The sequence below is a fragment of the Chrysochloris asiatica genome, unplaced genomic scaffold (genome assembly GCF_000296735.1).
Source record: "Chrysochloris asiatica unplaced genomic scaffold, ChrAsi1.0 scaffold00013, whole genome shotgun sequence".
NCBI classification, from domain to species: domain Eukaryota; kingdom Metazoa; phylum Chordata; class Mammalia; order Afrosoricida; family Chrysochloridae; genus Chrysochloris; species Chrysochloris asiatica.
Window position 1 is genome coordinate 14,375,827 of NW_006408531.1, and position 17,606 is coordinate 14,393,432.

Consider the following 17,606-nt stretch of genomic DNA (forward strand, 5'->3'; position numbering starts at 1 on the left):
TGTTACTACATGGTCTTAAATGAGTCCTTCTGCCTATGCCATAGGTAAAGCTACAAAAGCACTCTGTGATATACCACAGCCTGTAAAAGCCATCCTAGCTCATGTTGACAACGGCCGTGAGTTTGGCCATATGAGGAAGGATCTTATTGTGTTCAGGAACCAAAGTCTTTAACTTGGAGCTCACATGGTAAGATTGCATGGTCACTCTGAAGACACCGTTTCCTTCTCGTGTTTATGCCTCAGGTGGGAATGTTTAAAGTCCACCCAGAGATTCCAGAGTCCATGTCATCAGAAGCCAAGGCATTCATATTGAAATGTTTTGAACCAGATCCGGACAAGAGAGCCTGTGCTAATGACTTGCTGATTGATGAATTCTTAAAAGTGTCAAGCAAAAAGAAAAAGACACAACCTAAGCTTTCAGGTACGTGGTTGCACTAAAAAGCTAAATTCTAAGAATTTAAGATGGAAAGTTTTTCCAGAAGTGAGCTAATTTTATCAGTTTATAGATAGCACTGGAAATTGGTATAAACCGTAGCACAGTATATTCAGGCATTTGGTTCCAGTATCAGAAGCTCTTACCACCAGTTTAGCTGTTGCTGGGACCTCATATGCACTACTCTTCCATCATATGGTTATGGGTGGTGGTGTTGTTAAGTGCTTACGAGTCAGTTTTGACTCATAGTGACCCTGTATAATGTTTCTGAGGAGTAGCTGCTGGGTTTGAACCACTGACCCTGTGGTTAACAGTCCAATGCTTATCCTACAATGCCACCCACCAGGACTCCATTTAGTTATTAGGTGTTAAATATATCAACATGTGACACTGTAGGATCAGCACTGGACTGTGAACCATAAGGTTGACAGTTCAAACCCACCAGCTGCTCCTTGGAAACCCTACGTGGGGTAGGGTTTGAGTCAGAATCAACTTGATCATACTAAACAACAACAACATACAGATTTAGGGAGCCCTGGTGTGGCGCTGTGGGCTAATGCGTCAGACTGCAAAGTCGTTTGAACTGCAAGGTCAGTGGTTCAAGCTCACCAGCTGCTCCTTGGAAACCCTATACAGGGTCGCTATGGGTCGGAATCGACTCGACAGCACTTAACAACAATAACAACAATGCTAGGGTTAAAGTGTGCAACCAACAACAACAAGGAAATGGTGCCAATCAAGTTGCCAACTCGCTGTGACCCTGTGTTGTTGTTCATTGTGTTGGAGTTGGTTCCAACTCATAGAGACCCTGTATAGGGTTTCTGAGGAGTAGCTAGTCGGTTTCAACTGCTGACCAGTACTTCTCCTATCGCACCACACAAGGAGTCCCTATAGGAAAAATTTAAACTGTAGACTAAGCATTGGATAGCTAGCTGCAAGGTCAGTAGTTCAAACCCACCAGCACCTCCTCGGGAGAAAAGATGTGGCTTTCTGCTCCCATAAAGATTTACAGCTTCACAAGCCCTCCACAGAGACGTTATGAGTCAGAATTGACTTGATATCAGTGGATTTGGGTTTTATAGGGTTTCCAAGGCTGTACTTTTTCAGAAAGCAGATTGCCACATCTTTCTCCTACCGAGCAGCTGGTGAGTTTCCAGCCTCTGGGTTAGCAGCACAGTATGTTACCTGTGCCAACAGCGCTCTCTAGGAATCCAAGTATAAAAGGGGTGAAACAGAGCCTTTAGGGGCTGAAACCCAAAATTACTACTAATGGGCTACAGTGGTTACAGAGCTGTTCAACTCCCAAGTTATCTAGATAATATTTTCTTTGAATTTTAAGTAGTACATAAAAACATGCGCTCTTTGAAAGACTATCTTATGAATAATAACAAGAGCAACAAATAAGATTGCCAATTATCAATACAACAGCATTGCAAAATTATAAGTTAATTGTCTCTTTGGAGTAATTTCTATAACTCCATTCAGAAAGTAAAAAAGGAATAAGGGCATCTATTTGTTCTTGGCATTTGGGGTGTTTATATTGGATGAGGATGGGCAGATTAAATATCTGGAAAGTACACTGATCCCATTTTAAGCCTTTGCTTTTTGTTGACTTGTCACGTAACAACAAAACCAGTGCACTTATGTTGCTGTTTGCTTTTCTTTCCACAGCTCTGTCAGCTGGATCAAATGGTGAGTTTGTTTTTGCCTTTGTCCATTGAGCTGAAGCCGGGTGCAGCTTGCAATAAACTCTAGATTTCCCACCAAATCACTCTGACCTCTGCCCCTTGCTTACAAGGGCTGGTGCAGCTGCAAGCCTGGCAGGGCTCATTCCTTTAGAAACCCCTCCTCTTTCGCTTTCATGAAAACTCAGCCGCCACAGACTCGATTTCCACTCAGAGCCGCGATTGTTCCTCCCTGCATCCCAAAATAAGTCCATGGTGGTGCAAGTGTTTAATACCTTAAGCTGTTCACCACAAGTTGGAGGTTCAAGTCTACCAAGAGATTCCTCAGACGAAAGAGCTGGTGATCCACTGCCCCAGAAATCAGTCACTTACAACCCCATGGGGAGTCCTGGTGTGGCGCTGTGGGTCAATGTACCAGACTGCAAAGCTGTTTGAACTGCAGGGTCAGCGGTTCAAGCTCACCACCCGCTCCTCGGAAACCCTATACAGGGTCGCTATGGGTCGGAACCGACTCAATGGCACTTAATAACAAAAAAAACAACCCATGGAGCATAGTTCTACTTGATACATGTGGCCTTGCACTGAGTCAAATCTGACCTGACCGAAACTGAGTTCTTTTGTTTGTTTGCTTTGTTTTTAGTGGAAAATTGGAGGAGGCTCCACACTCTTTTTTTAGACACCCATTGGCCACTTAACTGAGTTTCTTATGGAAACTTCCAATGCCAGGCACCTTCCTCTGTCATTCTGGGAGTCATATGTTATCTCTGTTTTCAGTTGGAGTCGTTGTATGTATCATTGCTATTAATGTTGGTCTATACAGACCACAACTATGCAGGACAGGAAGTTTGCTCTAGGAAGGTCAACTAATGCATTTCAAAGAATAATGAAGAAATAAGCAGAGTTTCGGATTTCTCTGAGTTGAGTGACTTGTTGATCAATTAGTGCAGGGGCTTAATGTGCATTGCACCTGAAGATTCCAATCAGCCCTTGGTCCAGTTAACCTGTTGCCATCAAATCGATTCAGACTCATGATAACCCCATGCTTGTCAGTGTTGTTGTAGTCAAGTGCCGTCGAGTCGATTCCGACCCATAGCGACCCTATGTAGGGTTTCCAAGGAGCAGCTGGTGAGCTTGAACCGCCTACCTTGCAGTTCAAACGACTTTGCAGTCTGGCGCATTAACCTACAGTGCCACACCAGGCTTGTCAGTGTAGCAGTCAGTAATCCAGAGGTTTTTCAGCAGCTGGTTTTTTGGAAGTAGATTGCTGCCGACCTTTCTTCTTAGATCTTACCGGGTGAATTCCAATCTCCATCCTTTCATTTAGCAGTTGAATACATTAACTTTTGCACCACCCAGGGACTTAACCCAGGGTAGAAGACTATTCATTGGAGTTTCCTGGGCATAGTGTTTCCTGTTTTTCTTCTTACATTCTGAGAGTTGGGAAGAACTCTGTGAAGAGAGTCCTCCCACACCCCCTTCCTCCTGTCTCCATGAGCAGCCTGGAAATGAAAGGCAGCCTTCAACATTTACACGGTGTGCATGCCGCAGTGCTCCTCAGCCTGGGGTCAGCCTCTTTGGGGTGTTTTAAAACAGACCCTGACTTTGGAGTTGTACAGAAGCCAGTTCTGACCCCAACTGAGCCACTTTCTGGATCTGGGACATGCAGCAAGCCATTCTGTGCTGGTAATAAAGCCTGCTTCACAGCTTAGGTTCTGGAAACAGAATAAAATAATATACTGGAAGAGCCTGGAGTTGTGCCAAGAAGCTCAGTCCATGAGAGTTTTATCCCTTCCACATGACTTGGCTTCTGTTTGCAGGAAATAGATTCCCATCACACACACATTTAACTTACATGAACTCGGCTCTACACACTTGGTGACGGGAGAGAGGGTGATAATTTCTGCTGACAATTCTGCCCACAAGTCTTCCCAGAGAAAATATTCTTCGAGTGTGAGCATGAAATGGAAGGTAAATCTGCTGAGCCCTTAGCCAGTCACGGCCCCACTTGCCCCGTGACCTTCCATGCGCAACATCATCCAGGAGTGATTTGGACTCTGCTCTGACCAGAATCTAACCCCACTTAAGACAGGCCTTGATTTATGGTCAGAGTTAAGAGGATGGGGTTGGGGTCAGAGCTGGGTTTACTTGTTGACCGGATGGCCTTGACAATAACTTGCCCTCAGCCACCTCATCTGTCCAGTGGGTAGGTACCGTTAGCCCACCCACTCTTAGCATTGTTATGAGGGTTAAATGAGGTCTCTCCTGTAAAATGCTTCACACAGTAGGAGGCGCTTTATAAGGTGTTGTCATGACAATTATTGCTGATGTTCTTTTCTTCTCCTGCCTGCCTGCCATGCCCAGAGTCCTTTTGTAATTGTAGACTACAGTCTAAAGGGGCTCTTTCCTTTCTCCAAGGGCCCACGCTGGTCCTCCTTCTCTCTCTCAGTTTCCCCCCAGGCCTCCTGGATTCTCTGGGACTTCCTACCTCCCAGGGACCCATCCATCCCTGATCTATCTGCCACTTGCCTTAGACACTGACTTAGAAAGAACAGCAACCACAACACCCACGTCATTAAAACTGTCCAGATTTTCAACTAAAAGGATATCATCCCAGGAGTGATATGGCTGATGAGCGCTTCCCTCTCCTTTCTAGGAAAGCAATACAGATGTGCTAGCCTTATTAGGCACTAAAACTCCATTGAAGATTGTTCTCGTGTGTTACAGAGAATATCATGCCTTTTATTAAACGAAATGATGAACTATGTATGGCCTAGTTTTTAACTCTCCTGGATGAGGTGTAAGCTACAGTTCTCTCTTCCTTCCCAGGTATTTTTTAAAGGCCAGATACCCAGCTCTGGTCAGATGGTTGCTCTACCTGTAGGGGGCCTCCGGTCCCTGGGTGGTGCAAACAGTTTAGTGATCAACTACTAGCCACAAGGTAGGTGATTTAAACCCACCCAGAAGCACCTCAGAGGACAGACCTAGCAATCTGTTTCTAAAAGGTCACAGCTTTGAAAACCCTGCTCTGCACACACAGGGTTGCCATGAGGCTAAGTAAAATTGCCAGTAACCATCACCTCCAACAAAGAGGTCTCTACCTTCAATAACTGCTCAGGTTTCCCCTCAAAAGGGGAGTGGGCAGGTGGTGTGATGAGGTCCCCTTTCCCTTTTCAAGAGAGAAAAATGACTTACCAAATCCTGCACTGTTCTTCCTGTCCCTACATACAGGCATGGAGAATTAGGTAATACATTGTAACTCATTAAAAATTAATTATGCATTCTATATGATAGGAAGTGTACTAGATGGTAAAGGCATGGTTCCTGCTTATGACCAGGACGCTGTGGGCTAATGTGCCAGACTGCAAAGCCATTTGAACTACAAGGTCATTGGTTCAAGCTTACCAGGTGCTCCTCAGAAACCCTATACAGGGTCTCTATGGGTCAGAACCAACTCAACGGCACTTCACAACAACAACAACAATATGGTAGGAAGTATGCTGGGTGATAAAGGCATGGTTCCTGGTTATGATCTGGGAAACATCCAGTCAAAGTCAACTACACAATAGAATCACTGAGTGTGTGCAGAGAACGATTGAGGTCCAGCTGAGAAAGTGGTTCAAGGAAGACTTTCCATTGGAGTGGCACCTGATGATTAAAGATGAACTTGAGTTGAACAGGTATCTGGGAAGTGGAGAGTCAGGTAAGGCCACTCCTAGCATGAGCGCTCGGGTGTCTGGAACCCCACTGTGTATTAAGGGACACACAGTCCATCAGGACACCAGTTGGTACTTACAGTGCATAGTGGAGGGATAAGCAAAAGGGCTCCTTACACTCTGCTCAGGGATTAGCAGAGAAGGATGGAAAGCCAGGGGAAGATTCCAGTCTGGAATGGAGTCTCAGACCAGCACTGTCCAATCGATAATAGAACTATCCTATATCTGCACTGTCCAATTGGGGGCTACTAGTCATAGGGGGCTCTTAAACATTCAAGATGTGGCAAGCATGACCGAGGCACTGCATTTTTATTTTTATGTTAATTAAGGTTAAATGCAAATAACCACACAAGGTCATTGCTGCCATTATTGGAAATGCAGCCATGTGAAGGATGGTTGCTTTAATATCATTCATTCAATAAGAATTTTTTGTATACTTCACTATATTTTACTTGTCTTCTCAAGCTGCCCTTTGAAATCTTCTGTTCAGCTCTTTTGCTCAGTCATTTCTTCTGTTTGCTTTAGGTACCTGTGTTCAAGAGCAGGTTTCAGAGTCTTTTTTTTTTTTTACTTCTTGTAATTATTTTGTTTTCAGTTAATGCCATGAGTTTTTGATAAGCTGAACCCACTCAACTGGCATTGCATTGCCAATTATTTTTTTGATTTGTATCAATGACCATGATTATAATAATAAAACAAATTTATCATTCAGAATAGTTTAAAACAGCTACAAGTGCCTTACTGCTATTTAGCAATTTTAATTACAAAACAGACAACACATGTATTTTCATTAGCATGAAGATTACTAACTAGATTACCACGAAATAGTGATGTAAATGAAATTGAAAGGTGAAGGAATCAATGGTGTAAAGTCAGAGTTGAAGATAGCACAATAGGAAATTGAGAAACTAACATATGGAAAATAATACTTTGTCTTCCTGAAGACCTAAACAAAACCAAGCAGAGACTTGACTTTTAAAAATACATACACAGGGCATGGAAATATCTGTAAAGTCAGTTAAAATTTCAGATTTCTATCCATAAAATGGAAAACATCCTCATTAACTATTCATACTATAACATGAGTTTCCAAATCTTCATACTTCTATTTAATTACTACTCTATTCTGCCACAAAGAAGCCTTGGTGGCATACTGGGTTACACATTGAGCTGCTAACTTAACTATAAGGTCAGCAGGTGGGATCGACAAGCCACTCTGCAGGAGAAAGATAAGGCTGTCTGCTGCCGTAAAAATGTACAGCTTCAGAAACCCTGTACAGGATCACTATGAGTTGAAACTGACTCCACAGCACATCACCACCACCGCCACCACCGCCACCTCCACACTCTACTGTTACCAGCATAAACTTCCTTGGGTATTGTTTTGATGTCATACCCTTGCCCGGAAACTTTCCAGGGTTCCCAGCTTCTTATTCTTTTTTTTTTTTTTTTTTAAGTTTTTGTGAATTGAGTGAAAGTTTACAAGGCAGATCATCAGTTTTACATTCAACAAATCATACACTTTGTTTCACTACAGTGATTATAATCCCCTCCAGGTACCATAAATTAACAGTATTTCTCTCTATTCATTTCAGCTCTTTAGAAATAAAAAACAAAAACCAACCACTCAGGCATATATAATAATTTGTACCACCAAAGGGTACATTGTACAAGTCTACCTCCTGGCCACCCTCTCTTTCCATGAATCTAGAGTCCTCAGATGCTCCCTCTCTCCAACCACCTATCTCTGCCTCCATCTCTGGTGTCACTGCTTCTCTGGATAAGGTAGATTAACTACGCCCCTGTTTCTGTTACAAAACTTCTACCTTTACAATTGTGACAGTTGCAATTAATCATGATAACAGTTACTCGCTATTGAATCATAAGAATCTTATCCTCATCTCTTTTTACCAGACCCATCTAGATAAGATGAAAACTATTCAGTGGGACTCTATCTTCCTCCACACAATCTTAAACTAAACTCCCTCATGAAACCTTTTAAGCCAGTCACTTCGTGCCTTTTTCGCCCCCTCATTTTAGGAAGCCAATGTCTAAGTTGCCTGTCCCTATCTACTCTATATACAGAAGGGATAGCATTGATACTTGATACCTATACCTATACCTTCATGAGTATAGATCAAGTTCATCAAATTGTAGCAATTTACCCTAATTTCTTTATAAAATACTGTTTTCTTTTTCATCTTCTAGTGGAGTTCTAATTATCAAGCCATCGAGGCTAGGTCAAATGGGTACTATCTGCAAGAATGGGTGTTCTTGTGCGTCTCCCCTCACTTCATATCAGCTGGATGCTTCACTCTCACCTCTAGCCCTCTATAGCCATGTCCTTGTCCATGGGCTCAGGTGTCCCCAGGTCTCACCACACTTTGGACCAACCAGCCCTTATTTTTCTCTCTGTCATCTCCAGGTCAACAGGAGTCTATGGAATGTGGTTGAACACAGCCCATTTCTTCATTGCTGCCTTTCCCCCTCTTCCACTCACTAGTAGACCAATGTGATCACCAGCTAGCTTACATGCCTGCTCTTCAGAATCTCTTTGATGTCCATTTTGGTCTTTTTTTTTTTTTTTTCTGTTGACTTGCTTTGATTTTCTTTAGTTTCAACTTGAATTTGCATATGAGCATTTGATGGCTGACACAGGACCTGCCAGTGTTTTATTCTTTTATACAGGTGGCAGCTAACAACAACTAACATTTGATAAAAATGTTTAATAAGGAACCCTGGTAGTGTAGTGGATTATGAGCTGGCTGCTAATCGCAAGGTCATCAGTTCAAATCTACCAGGAGCTTTCTGCTCCTGTAAAGATTTATAGCCTCAGAAAAACTATACAGTGCCTCTGTGAATGAAAACCTACTCAACTGCATGCAACCACTACCACCAAAACCACATGCTGTTGTTAAGTGCTGTAGAGTCAGTTTGGATTCACAGCAACCCTGTATAGCGTTTCCAAGAAGTATAGTGGATTTGAACCATCAAGCTTGTGGTTAACAATCTAGTGTTTATCCTACAGAACCACACAAGGCACTAGGAATATAGGAACCAAGGGGTAAGCCCTATGGTTTATGACAGGCCCAGATCCTTGTTAAAAATTAAGATTCCTGAGCCTGTCTAGAATATGGGGGTAGGATCTGGGATTCTACACTGTTAAATAAACGATTCTGATGGCTGTGGACTCACACAAGTGTAAGGGCCATTATTCAAGGTCTGAGAATTTCAGACACAGAATAACCAGATAGGAGACACTGTGCTGACGTTGGGCTTTGTTCCCACACTGCTCTGGAGAAGTTCCATGAGAGTTCCTGGTGCTCATTAATAACTATTAGGATCTGAGAGGAACAGAAGGAATTTCAAAAGTAAATTTCCACTGTCCCTAAGCACAGGCATATCCAAATCCCTGAAGTCAGAGCCATCTGTTCCCACTGATAGGAACTCCCAGCTACCTGGGACCCATGGACCAGGTAACCCTCACCCCCACCCCAGCCTACACCCAGACTCTTGGTGAAGCCCCCCTTTTTTCTTTTTTCTTGTATCTTTTTACTGTGAAGTGAGTGAAGGTTCACAGAGCAGATCATCAGTTTTATTTTCGGCAAATCATGCAATTCGTGGCAACTCACCGATTGCAGCCCCCTCCACATAACAACCCTGACCCACTCCCTCCCTGTGGTTCCCATTCCAGTCCATTTCCTGTCCCAACCCTTTGGAATTTCATCCTTGGGTAAATGCTGCCCTTTTGATCTTGGACGGTTGACCATTCTACCGTGTATGTGCTTCACTACTGTTGTTTGTTGTTAGGTACCATCGAGTCGGTACCAACTCATAGTGACTCTTTGCACAACAGAACAAAACACTGCCTGGTCCTGAGCCACCCTCACAATCGTTGCTGCTTTTGAGCCCACTGATTCTGCCACTGTGCCAATCCGTCTCGTTGGAGGTCTTCCTCTTTTTCTCTAACCTTCCACTTTACCAAATATGATGTCCTTCTCCAGGGACCAGTCCTTCCTGACAATATGTCCAAAGTAAGGTTGTAGTTCCCTATATGCTACCCACTGGCATCTAATCGATTCTTACTTAGCAGCCCTATATAGGGTTTCCAAGGTTGTCTAGTGTTTGCTGAAAATTGAGCCATGGGGGTGAGTTCAGTTACAGAGCTGAAGGGTGACTAAGGATCGTAGTCTTGAAATTCCACCATCTCTATCTGACCAGTATTCCTGCTCTTTTTTTATGATTTTGAGTTTTGTTTCCACAATTCTCCCACACAATCCAAGACATTCTAATGTGATCCCTTTCAAAGCAGTTGATCTTGGTAGCTGGGCACCATCTAGTTCTTCTGGTTTCAGGGTCATGGAGACTAATGTTCATGGGGTCTGTTAGCTCACTGGACTAATTGTTTCCAAGCATTTTCAATTTTCAGGTGAAACCATCTCATTCTGCCCTCACATCAGTCCCTAAAATAGAGCAGTAAGAATTGTCTTTCTAGAGACATACCTTTGACATTCCCTATCCTTGCAGGGGTCAGGATAAGAATTCCTCCAGCCTCTTTTAGCCTTTTCAAGGCCAGCACCATAGCAGAGGGCTTCTTAGTAATTTGCAAGGCATGACAGATTACTAAGAAGTCCTCTGCTGTGGCACTGTGGGTTAATGCACTGGACTGCAAAACTGTTTGAACTACAAGTTCAGCAGTCCAAGCTTACCAGCTGCTCCTCAGAAACCCTATACAGGGTGCTATGGATCGGAACGGACTTGACAGCACTTAACAACAACATCAAGGCTGCAAGGTAATGAACATTCTGCCAGTCTGCCTTCTTGAATTCCAAGGCCCTACCCAGTCACTCATATCTAAGGGTCTTCTGACCTCTGTGCTATCTACAAAATGTCAACATGCTCCTCCGGAAATTATTTGTACTTGAACTTCTCACCAGTTACAGTTATAAATACCGTAGAAAGGTACTAATATTCCTAATTTGCAAAGAAATCTTTCCTAATCTGAAAAGCCAGAAATATTAGGGGTGGATGGGATCATATCCCTACCATGAATGTATACACCTACCTGCCTTAGAGCCATCCCTGGTGGTGAAAATGGTTAGTCCTAACCAAAAGGTTGGAGGTTCAGTTCACCTAGAGGTGCCTTGAGAGAAAGAACTGGTGGTCTATTTCTGTAAGATATAGACCATTGAGAAGTCCAGGGAGCACAGTTCACTCTGAGGCACATAGTTAGAGATGCTGTAAGTTAGGAATCAACTTGGTGGCAATGAGTTTTTTACCTGCCTTAGCACCTCTTTTGCTCTCTGCCAGCCCCTAGTAGAAAGCTAACTGCCCTCCGTCATACTTGGGTTCTGGACCCCACCCTCCCTTGACTTCTTTGGTTGATTCTTCAGCATCAGTCTCTGCAGGTTACTCCCATGGGCACATCCTTTAGTGCCTTTTGTTATAAACTCATCTTGCCCCCTGATACCTCTGAGTCACTTCATGCTTCCCGTCACAACTGCATGCCGAAGTACAATGTCTCCAGAGCGTCACCTTCTTTATTCCAACCATTTGAGCATCCACCCTACCAGTTGACACCTGAACCTCCTCTGTTCAAGTCACTAGTGACCTTGATCCAACAAAGACTTGCACTGATGACCATTCTCTCTGGCTTTAGCCCTCCTCGGTGACTCCCATGACACCCCATTCTCCTTCACTGGCTGCTCCTAGTCGTTCTCCTGTACTGCCTTCTTCCCCCCCTCTTTTCCTCTCACTATTGGTGCTCTTAACATCGGAGTCCTATGCTTGTTTTATGTCTTTCCCTAAACTATGTCTTTTGCTTTAAAAGGACTACTAAATTTGTCTCCTTGTAGTCCTGGCGGGCGCTGTGGGTTAATACTCTGAACTGCAAGGTTCAAGGTCTGCGGTTCAAGTTAACCAGCTTCTCCTTGGAAACCCCATATAGGATTGCTATGAGTTAGAACCGACTCCATGGCACTTAACACCAGGAAGTTGGTCTCCAAGGAGAGCTGGTAGTTCAATGGATTAGGAGCTGGACTGCTAACTGCAAGGTCAGCAGTTCAAATCTACCAGTCACTCCACAGGAGAAAGAGAAGGCTTTCTTCTCTTGTAAAGATTTACAGCCTTGGAGACCCTATGTAAGGTCTCTCTGAGTTGGAACCAACTTGGTGGCACACAGGCATCACCACCATCAAGTTTGTGTCTAATTCAGTTTTCTCTTCTGAGCTCCAGACTTGTATCTAGTTATCGTCTTACTTCTTAACTGAATAGTCAAGATTATACTTTTCCCTACCCTCCTAAAAAAACAAAGGAAAGAAACTTTCTCTTCAGCTCTTATTTCCTCTCATCTTAGTATGTAAATAATACACTCATTCACTGATTTGAAGCTTGAAATCTTAGGGTCATTTTTGAAGCCTTTCTTTCACATTCTTTACTCCCATTTATCTGCAGATCCTGCTGGCTACATGAATGCTAGATGAATGAATGTCTGGCTTTACAGAGACGGCAACTCAATCTAGAACCAGGGTCACTGATTTACAAACAGGTAGAAGAGGGAATCAGGGCAGTGCCATGCATTCAGAACATCTGTAAGCCTTTTCATTCTCTTGTGGAGCTTAATGACAGCCACTGGGTTCCATCTTTAATCATATACAGTTTTAGCTCATTAGACTTCCTTTTAGGCAATCAGTATCCATAGCAACCCTAAAACTCACAGGCCGCTATGACACAGAGCCTCTCATTACTGGGTAATCAGGCCACTTTATGTAACCAAAAAGCAGGATAATCCAAGTCCTTACTCCCTCTTACTCCTTTAAACACATACTCACACACATACACATGTGATAAGAGCCCCTCATCTGATGGCATTCCAAGTAAAGCCTAATCTATTTATTCCTAAGAAATAACACTTTTGTTTTTGCATTGTAAATGGTGTGTGCCTTCACTTCTGACTGTAGGCTGCATTTTAAAGAGGATCACCAGTCTGGAAGTTGCAAGGTTTGAGACTCAGGGATTAACAGTGAACACCACTTTTTCCCTGACCTTCTGCATTAGTAGCCATGATGTCTTTCTCCAGGGACTGGTTCCTCCTGATAACATGTCAAAAGTGCATGAGAGGAAGTCTCAGCATCCTCACTTCTAAGGAGCATTCTGCCTGTACTTCCAACAAGACTGACTTACATACTCTTTGAATCCATGGCATATTCAGTATTCTTGGCCAACACCATTGTTCAGATGCATCCATTCTTCTTAGGTTTTTCTTATTCATTGCCCAACATATGTGTCAAGTGCATACGGTCACTCAAACTCACTATCCTTGAGTCAATTCCAACTCATAGTGACCCTATAGGACAATAGGACTGCCTCCGTAGGGTATTCAAGGTTGTAAATCTTTATAGAAGCAGATCGCCTCATCTTTCTCTCATGGAGTGGCTGGTGGGTTCCAACCACTGACCTTTTGGTTAGCAACCCAACACTTAAATGCTTAAGTTAAATGGCTTGGGTCAGATGCACCTCAGTCCTCAAAGCAAAATTACTTTCTTTAAAAACTATTGCATTAGGTGTAGGCGGTTTGTATCATGCCATCTCTGTGTCCATCAAGATAAAACAAAGACCCCCTATTAGCTCTTGAGTCACTGTGTCTGAGAGCTGTGATCATCTAACCCCTTGGTTCCTGAGGTTTGTTATTAGCAAAGAACCCTTTTGTGTATGAGTTCTTAAGAACTCTGATATTTAGAAGTGATAGAGCATATTTCCTCTAGGTAACAAGTACGTTTTACACTCACAGCATCCCACTTACTCATCCCTGCCCAAAGCAGCCCCAAAATGTAAAGGTGGACCTTTAAGGGTCTGAGGAACATGGCTTAAAACCCACAAGACCAATCTTTAATTTTATAGGTATAAAAACTGAAGCCTGTAAATGACCTTCCTAAAATGTCACTGTTGTTATTATATGGTGTGGAGTCGGTTCTGACTCATAGTGACTCTGTACAGGGTTTCCGAGGCTGTAAATCTTTAAGGGAGCAGAAAGCCTCATCTTTCTCCCACGAAACAGCTGGTAGTTTCGAACTGATGACCCTGAAGTTAGCAGCCCAATTCGTAACCACTGCGCTACCAGAGCTCCTTAAAGTGTCACCGGTAACCAGTAAAAATGAGGGACTCAGGACTGGTGTGTCCTCCACTGTTCACACCTCCAAATATCCCAGCCAGGGCCCAGGAGGCCCTTTATCACTGACCTGTGCACTTGGGCCATTCTGAGTGGGCAGAAAGGCAGCAGTCATAATCAGGCGACAAGCCTCCTGTGTCGTACAGTTACACCACACCACTCATCACAGTGAGATATTTGACACATAATACTGCTGCCTGTCAATAGGTATTTCAGTCAGGAGTCCCTAGTTGGCACAGCACAGCTAAGCACTCAACTGCTAGCCAAAACGTTGGTGGTTGGAAGCCACACAAAGGTACCTGGTGTTCTATTTCCAGAAGGCCACAGCCTTGAAGGGCCCATGCAGCACAGTTCAGCTCTGCACACATGGAGTTGCCATGAGCCAGAATCAACTTAACAGCAAAGAGCAATTTCTTAAAGCATTAATCCTCTTCTTTCCCGTCTCATCCCATGCAGAGTATCTTAGGAGCATATCCCTGCCAGTCCCCGTCCTGGTCGAAGACACAAGCAGCAGCAGTGAATACGGCTCAGTCTCACCTGACACTGAGTTAAAGGTGGACCCCTTCTCTTTCAAAACAAGACCCAAATCGTGTGGAGAGAAAGACGTGAAAGGAATACGGACACTGTTTTTGGGGTAAAGATCTGACTTACTCTGCATGTAAAGAGATGGGTGTACGTGTATCGGGTAATTGTAATTGATGCCACATACATTTATTACAGCATTCCAGATGAAAATTTCGAAGATCACAGTGCTCCACCTTCTCCTGAAGAAAAAGATTCCGGATTCTTTCTCTTAAGAAAAGACAGTGAAAGAAGAGCCACCCTTCATAGGATCCTGACAGAAGACCAAGACAAAGTTGTGAGAAACTTAATGGAGTCCTTAGCTCAGGTAAAATTGCTCATGGACCCTTCACTTCCAGAAGCTGACGGATTTTAGCTGTTATAATCACCTTGAGTTGTAACATATCAGACTGATGGTTTCCAGATACAGGAAGCTGGAGTGCTCATATGATGAAACATACTTACCTTAGGGGCAAAGAGGAAGAGGGAAAGTCAAAACCCTTACTTAGAAACTGCATGCTTGAACATTGGCTATTTTTAAATCAGAAATCAATGTGTCATGTTGGTGAAATTCCAACTAGTCCCTACAAGTTACAAGTTGCAAAGTTAAGTATCTAGTGGTAAAGCGAGCACTCTCTAGATCCAAGTGATCAGGGTAATCTTTAAGCCTTCTTTGGTGTGTTTCTTCATTCTGTCACATAGTGGGCAGTCACTGCTCTGAGCAGACAGGAAACAACAGCTGATACGGCAGAGACCCTTGTGCCATGGGACTCATTCAGATGGAGTTGACAGGCCAGCCACAAGAAATGCAGTAAAGTAAATGAACAGTATGGTGACCAGCAGCAGCAGTTGCTCTTGAGACGGTTCCAGCTCATAGTGGCCCCATGTGTGTCAGAGCAGAGTGTAATCCATAGGGTTTTCAGGGGCTGATTTTTTAGAAATGGATCACCGAGCTTTTCTTTGCGGCATCTCCCTCCTTTCAGTTAATAACTGAGCTCGTTAACCATTCCCGCCAGCCAATAGGATAGAAGGTCACAAGTACTATAAAACAAAAACAGAAAAAGGCAAACTCATCCGTAGAACCGCCGGTCCCTGAGAAAATGCACTATGGAGACTGTTTACAGATGCTACCAAGAATTGTCTTCTCAGCTCCAGGTTTCCCCCAGCTTCAAGGTCCTGATGATAGTTTTCAAGGCGGAGGGCAACAGCTCAGGCTGTTTGTTGTTGTAATACTCCCCAGACATGCTCCATCAGCATTTTTATCCTCTGTTTTGACTCTGAGGGCAGTAGGGACTCATCTACCTGTGTCCCCACCATGGCCCAACTGTTCTATATGATCTCTGTGGGCTACACACAGCTGCTTTCCTTCCTGTGACCTGGGAAATCAACTGCAGGACCCAGGAAGGTAGAGCTGAATTGGTTAGGCAGAGTTTTTAAAGTCTCTCAGCCTGGCACTTTACTTGTTTTCAGCTTTGATTATAAATGGCCTCTTTCTTGACTCTTATTGTACAGCTTCAGCTTGCTTGTCCTGAGAATTCCATTAAGTTCTCTGCTCTCTTATGAGCCTGACATTCTGTCCGGTTGCATTAGGATTTCTCTAACGTCTACCTACTTAGTCTTACAATGTTGTTAAGCGCCATCAAGTTGGTTCCAACTCAGAGTGCCACTCTGCAAAACAGAATAAAGCACTGCCCGATCTTGAACCATCCTCACAATTGTTGTTACACTTGAGCCCATTGCTGCTGCCACTGTGTCAATCCATCTTCTTGGAATCTCCTCTTTTTTACTGACCCTCCACTTTACCAAGCATAATGTCCTTCTCCAGGGACTGTTCTCTCCTTATAACATGTCTAAAATATGAGAGACTAAGTCCCACCAACCTGGCTTTTAAGGAACACGCTGGCTGTATTTCTTCCAAGACAGAGCTGTTTGTTCCTCTGGCAGTCCATGGTACTTTTAGTATTCTTTTCCAACACCCAACACAAATGCATCATTCAGTTTTTTGATTTTCCTTATTCATTGTGCAACTTCCATATGCATATAAGGCAATAGAAAATACTATGGCTTAGTCAGGTGCACCTTAGTTCTTAAACTGATCTCTTTGCTCTTGAGCATTTTAAAGAGGTCTTGTGCAGCTGATTTGCCTAATGCAGTATGCCATTTGATTTCTTGACTGCTGCTTCCATGAGTGTAGTTTGTGGGTTCAAGCAAAATGAAGTCTGATAACGTCAATCTTTTCTCCACTTATCACAGTGAAAGAGTCAAAAAGCCATTGTATACCACTATTTATCTGAAAACCAAGAGGAGCACAGTCTCTACTTTTGAGGACAATGCTGACTCTGGTCCAAGAGAAAGCCAAGAATAAGTGCTCTGGGATGAAGGGTGCTGGACCTCTGAGTTGAGGGTAGGATGAAAATCAGAGATGCTGCCCAGGAGTGGTGGGAGATGTGGAAGCAGTGAGGGCAGTCCTGAACCTTCAGCTTTCTCTCTTGCTTCCCCTTCCTCTTACTGTGGTCATTCAAGGACTGAGCATGGGCTGGGGTAAGATAGGAAAGGGAGCCATGTTTATATGGAAGGAGCTGCTTGGCAGCCATTGGTATTCATTCATTCACTAGCAGTCACTGAGCATGCACTGAAGAAGCAAGCGCTATTCTGTGTGTTGGAGACACTACAGTGAACAAAACTGGGGGCGGGGGGGGAGTCTGCATCCTATTGAGGCTGACAGTCTAGTACTGGAAAAAATAATAATCAAAGATTAATTAAATATATAATAAAACCACTGTTTTCTGTGGCCCAATTTCTGTTCTTCATATTTCATGTGTATGTATTCATTTAAGGAGTCTTGGTGTGGCTATATAGAATAAGCACTGGACATCTCATCAAAAGGTTGGTGGTTCAAACCCACCAATTGCTCCTTGGAAACCCTATACAGGGTTGTTATGAGTGAGAACTGACTCAACAGCACTTCACAACAGCAACGATATTCATTTAAAGGAGCCCTGATAGCCAAGTGGGTTATGCACTGCCCTGCTAACTACAAGGTCAGC

General features: G+C 43.5%; 1 protein-coding gene across 1 annotated transcript in view; it reads left to right on the plus strand.

Moving 5' to 3' along the window:
• Positions 1–17,606, plus strand: part of MAP3K5 (mitogen-activated protein kinase kinase kinase 5) — a 311,649-nt gene that overhangs the window by 256,294 nt on the left and 37,749 nt on the right. The window contains exons 21-24 of the mRNA XM_006834631.1: positions 244–421; positions 2,105–2,125; positions 14,455–14,632; positions 14,719–14,887. Of these exons, the coding sequence (XP_006834694.1) occupies positions 244–421; positions 2,105–2,125; positions 14,455–14,632; positions 14,719–14,887 (546 nt within the window). The remainder of the gene's footprint in view (positions 1–243; positions 422–2,104; positions 2,126–14,454; positions 14,633–14,718; positions 14,888–17,606) is intronic.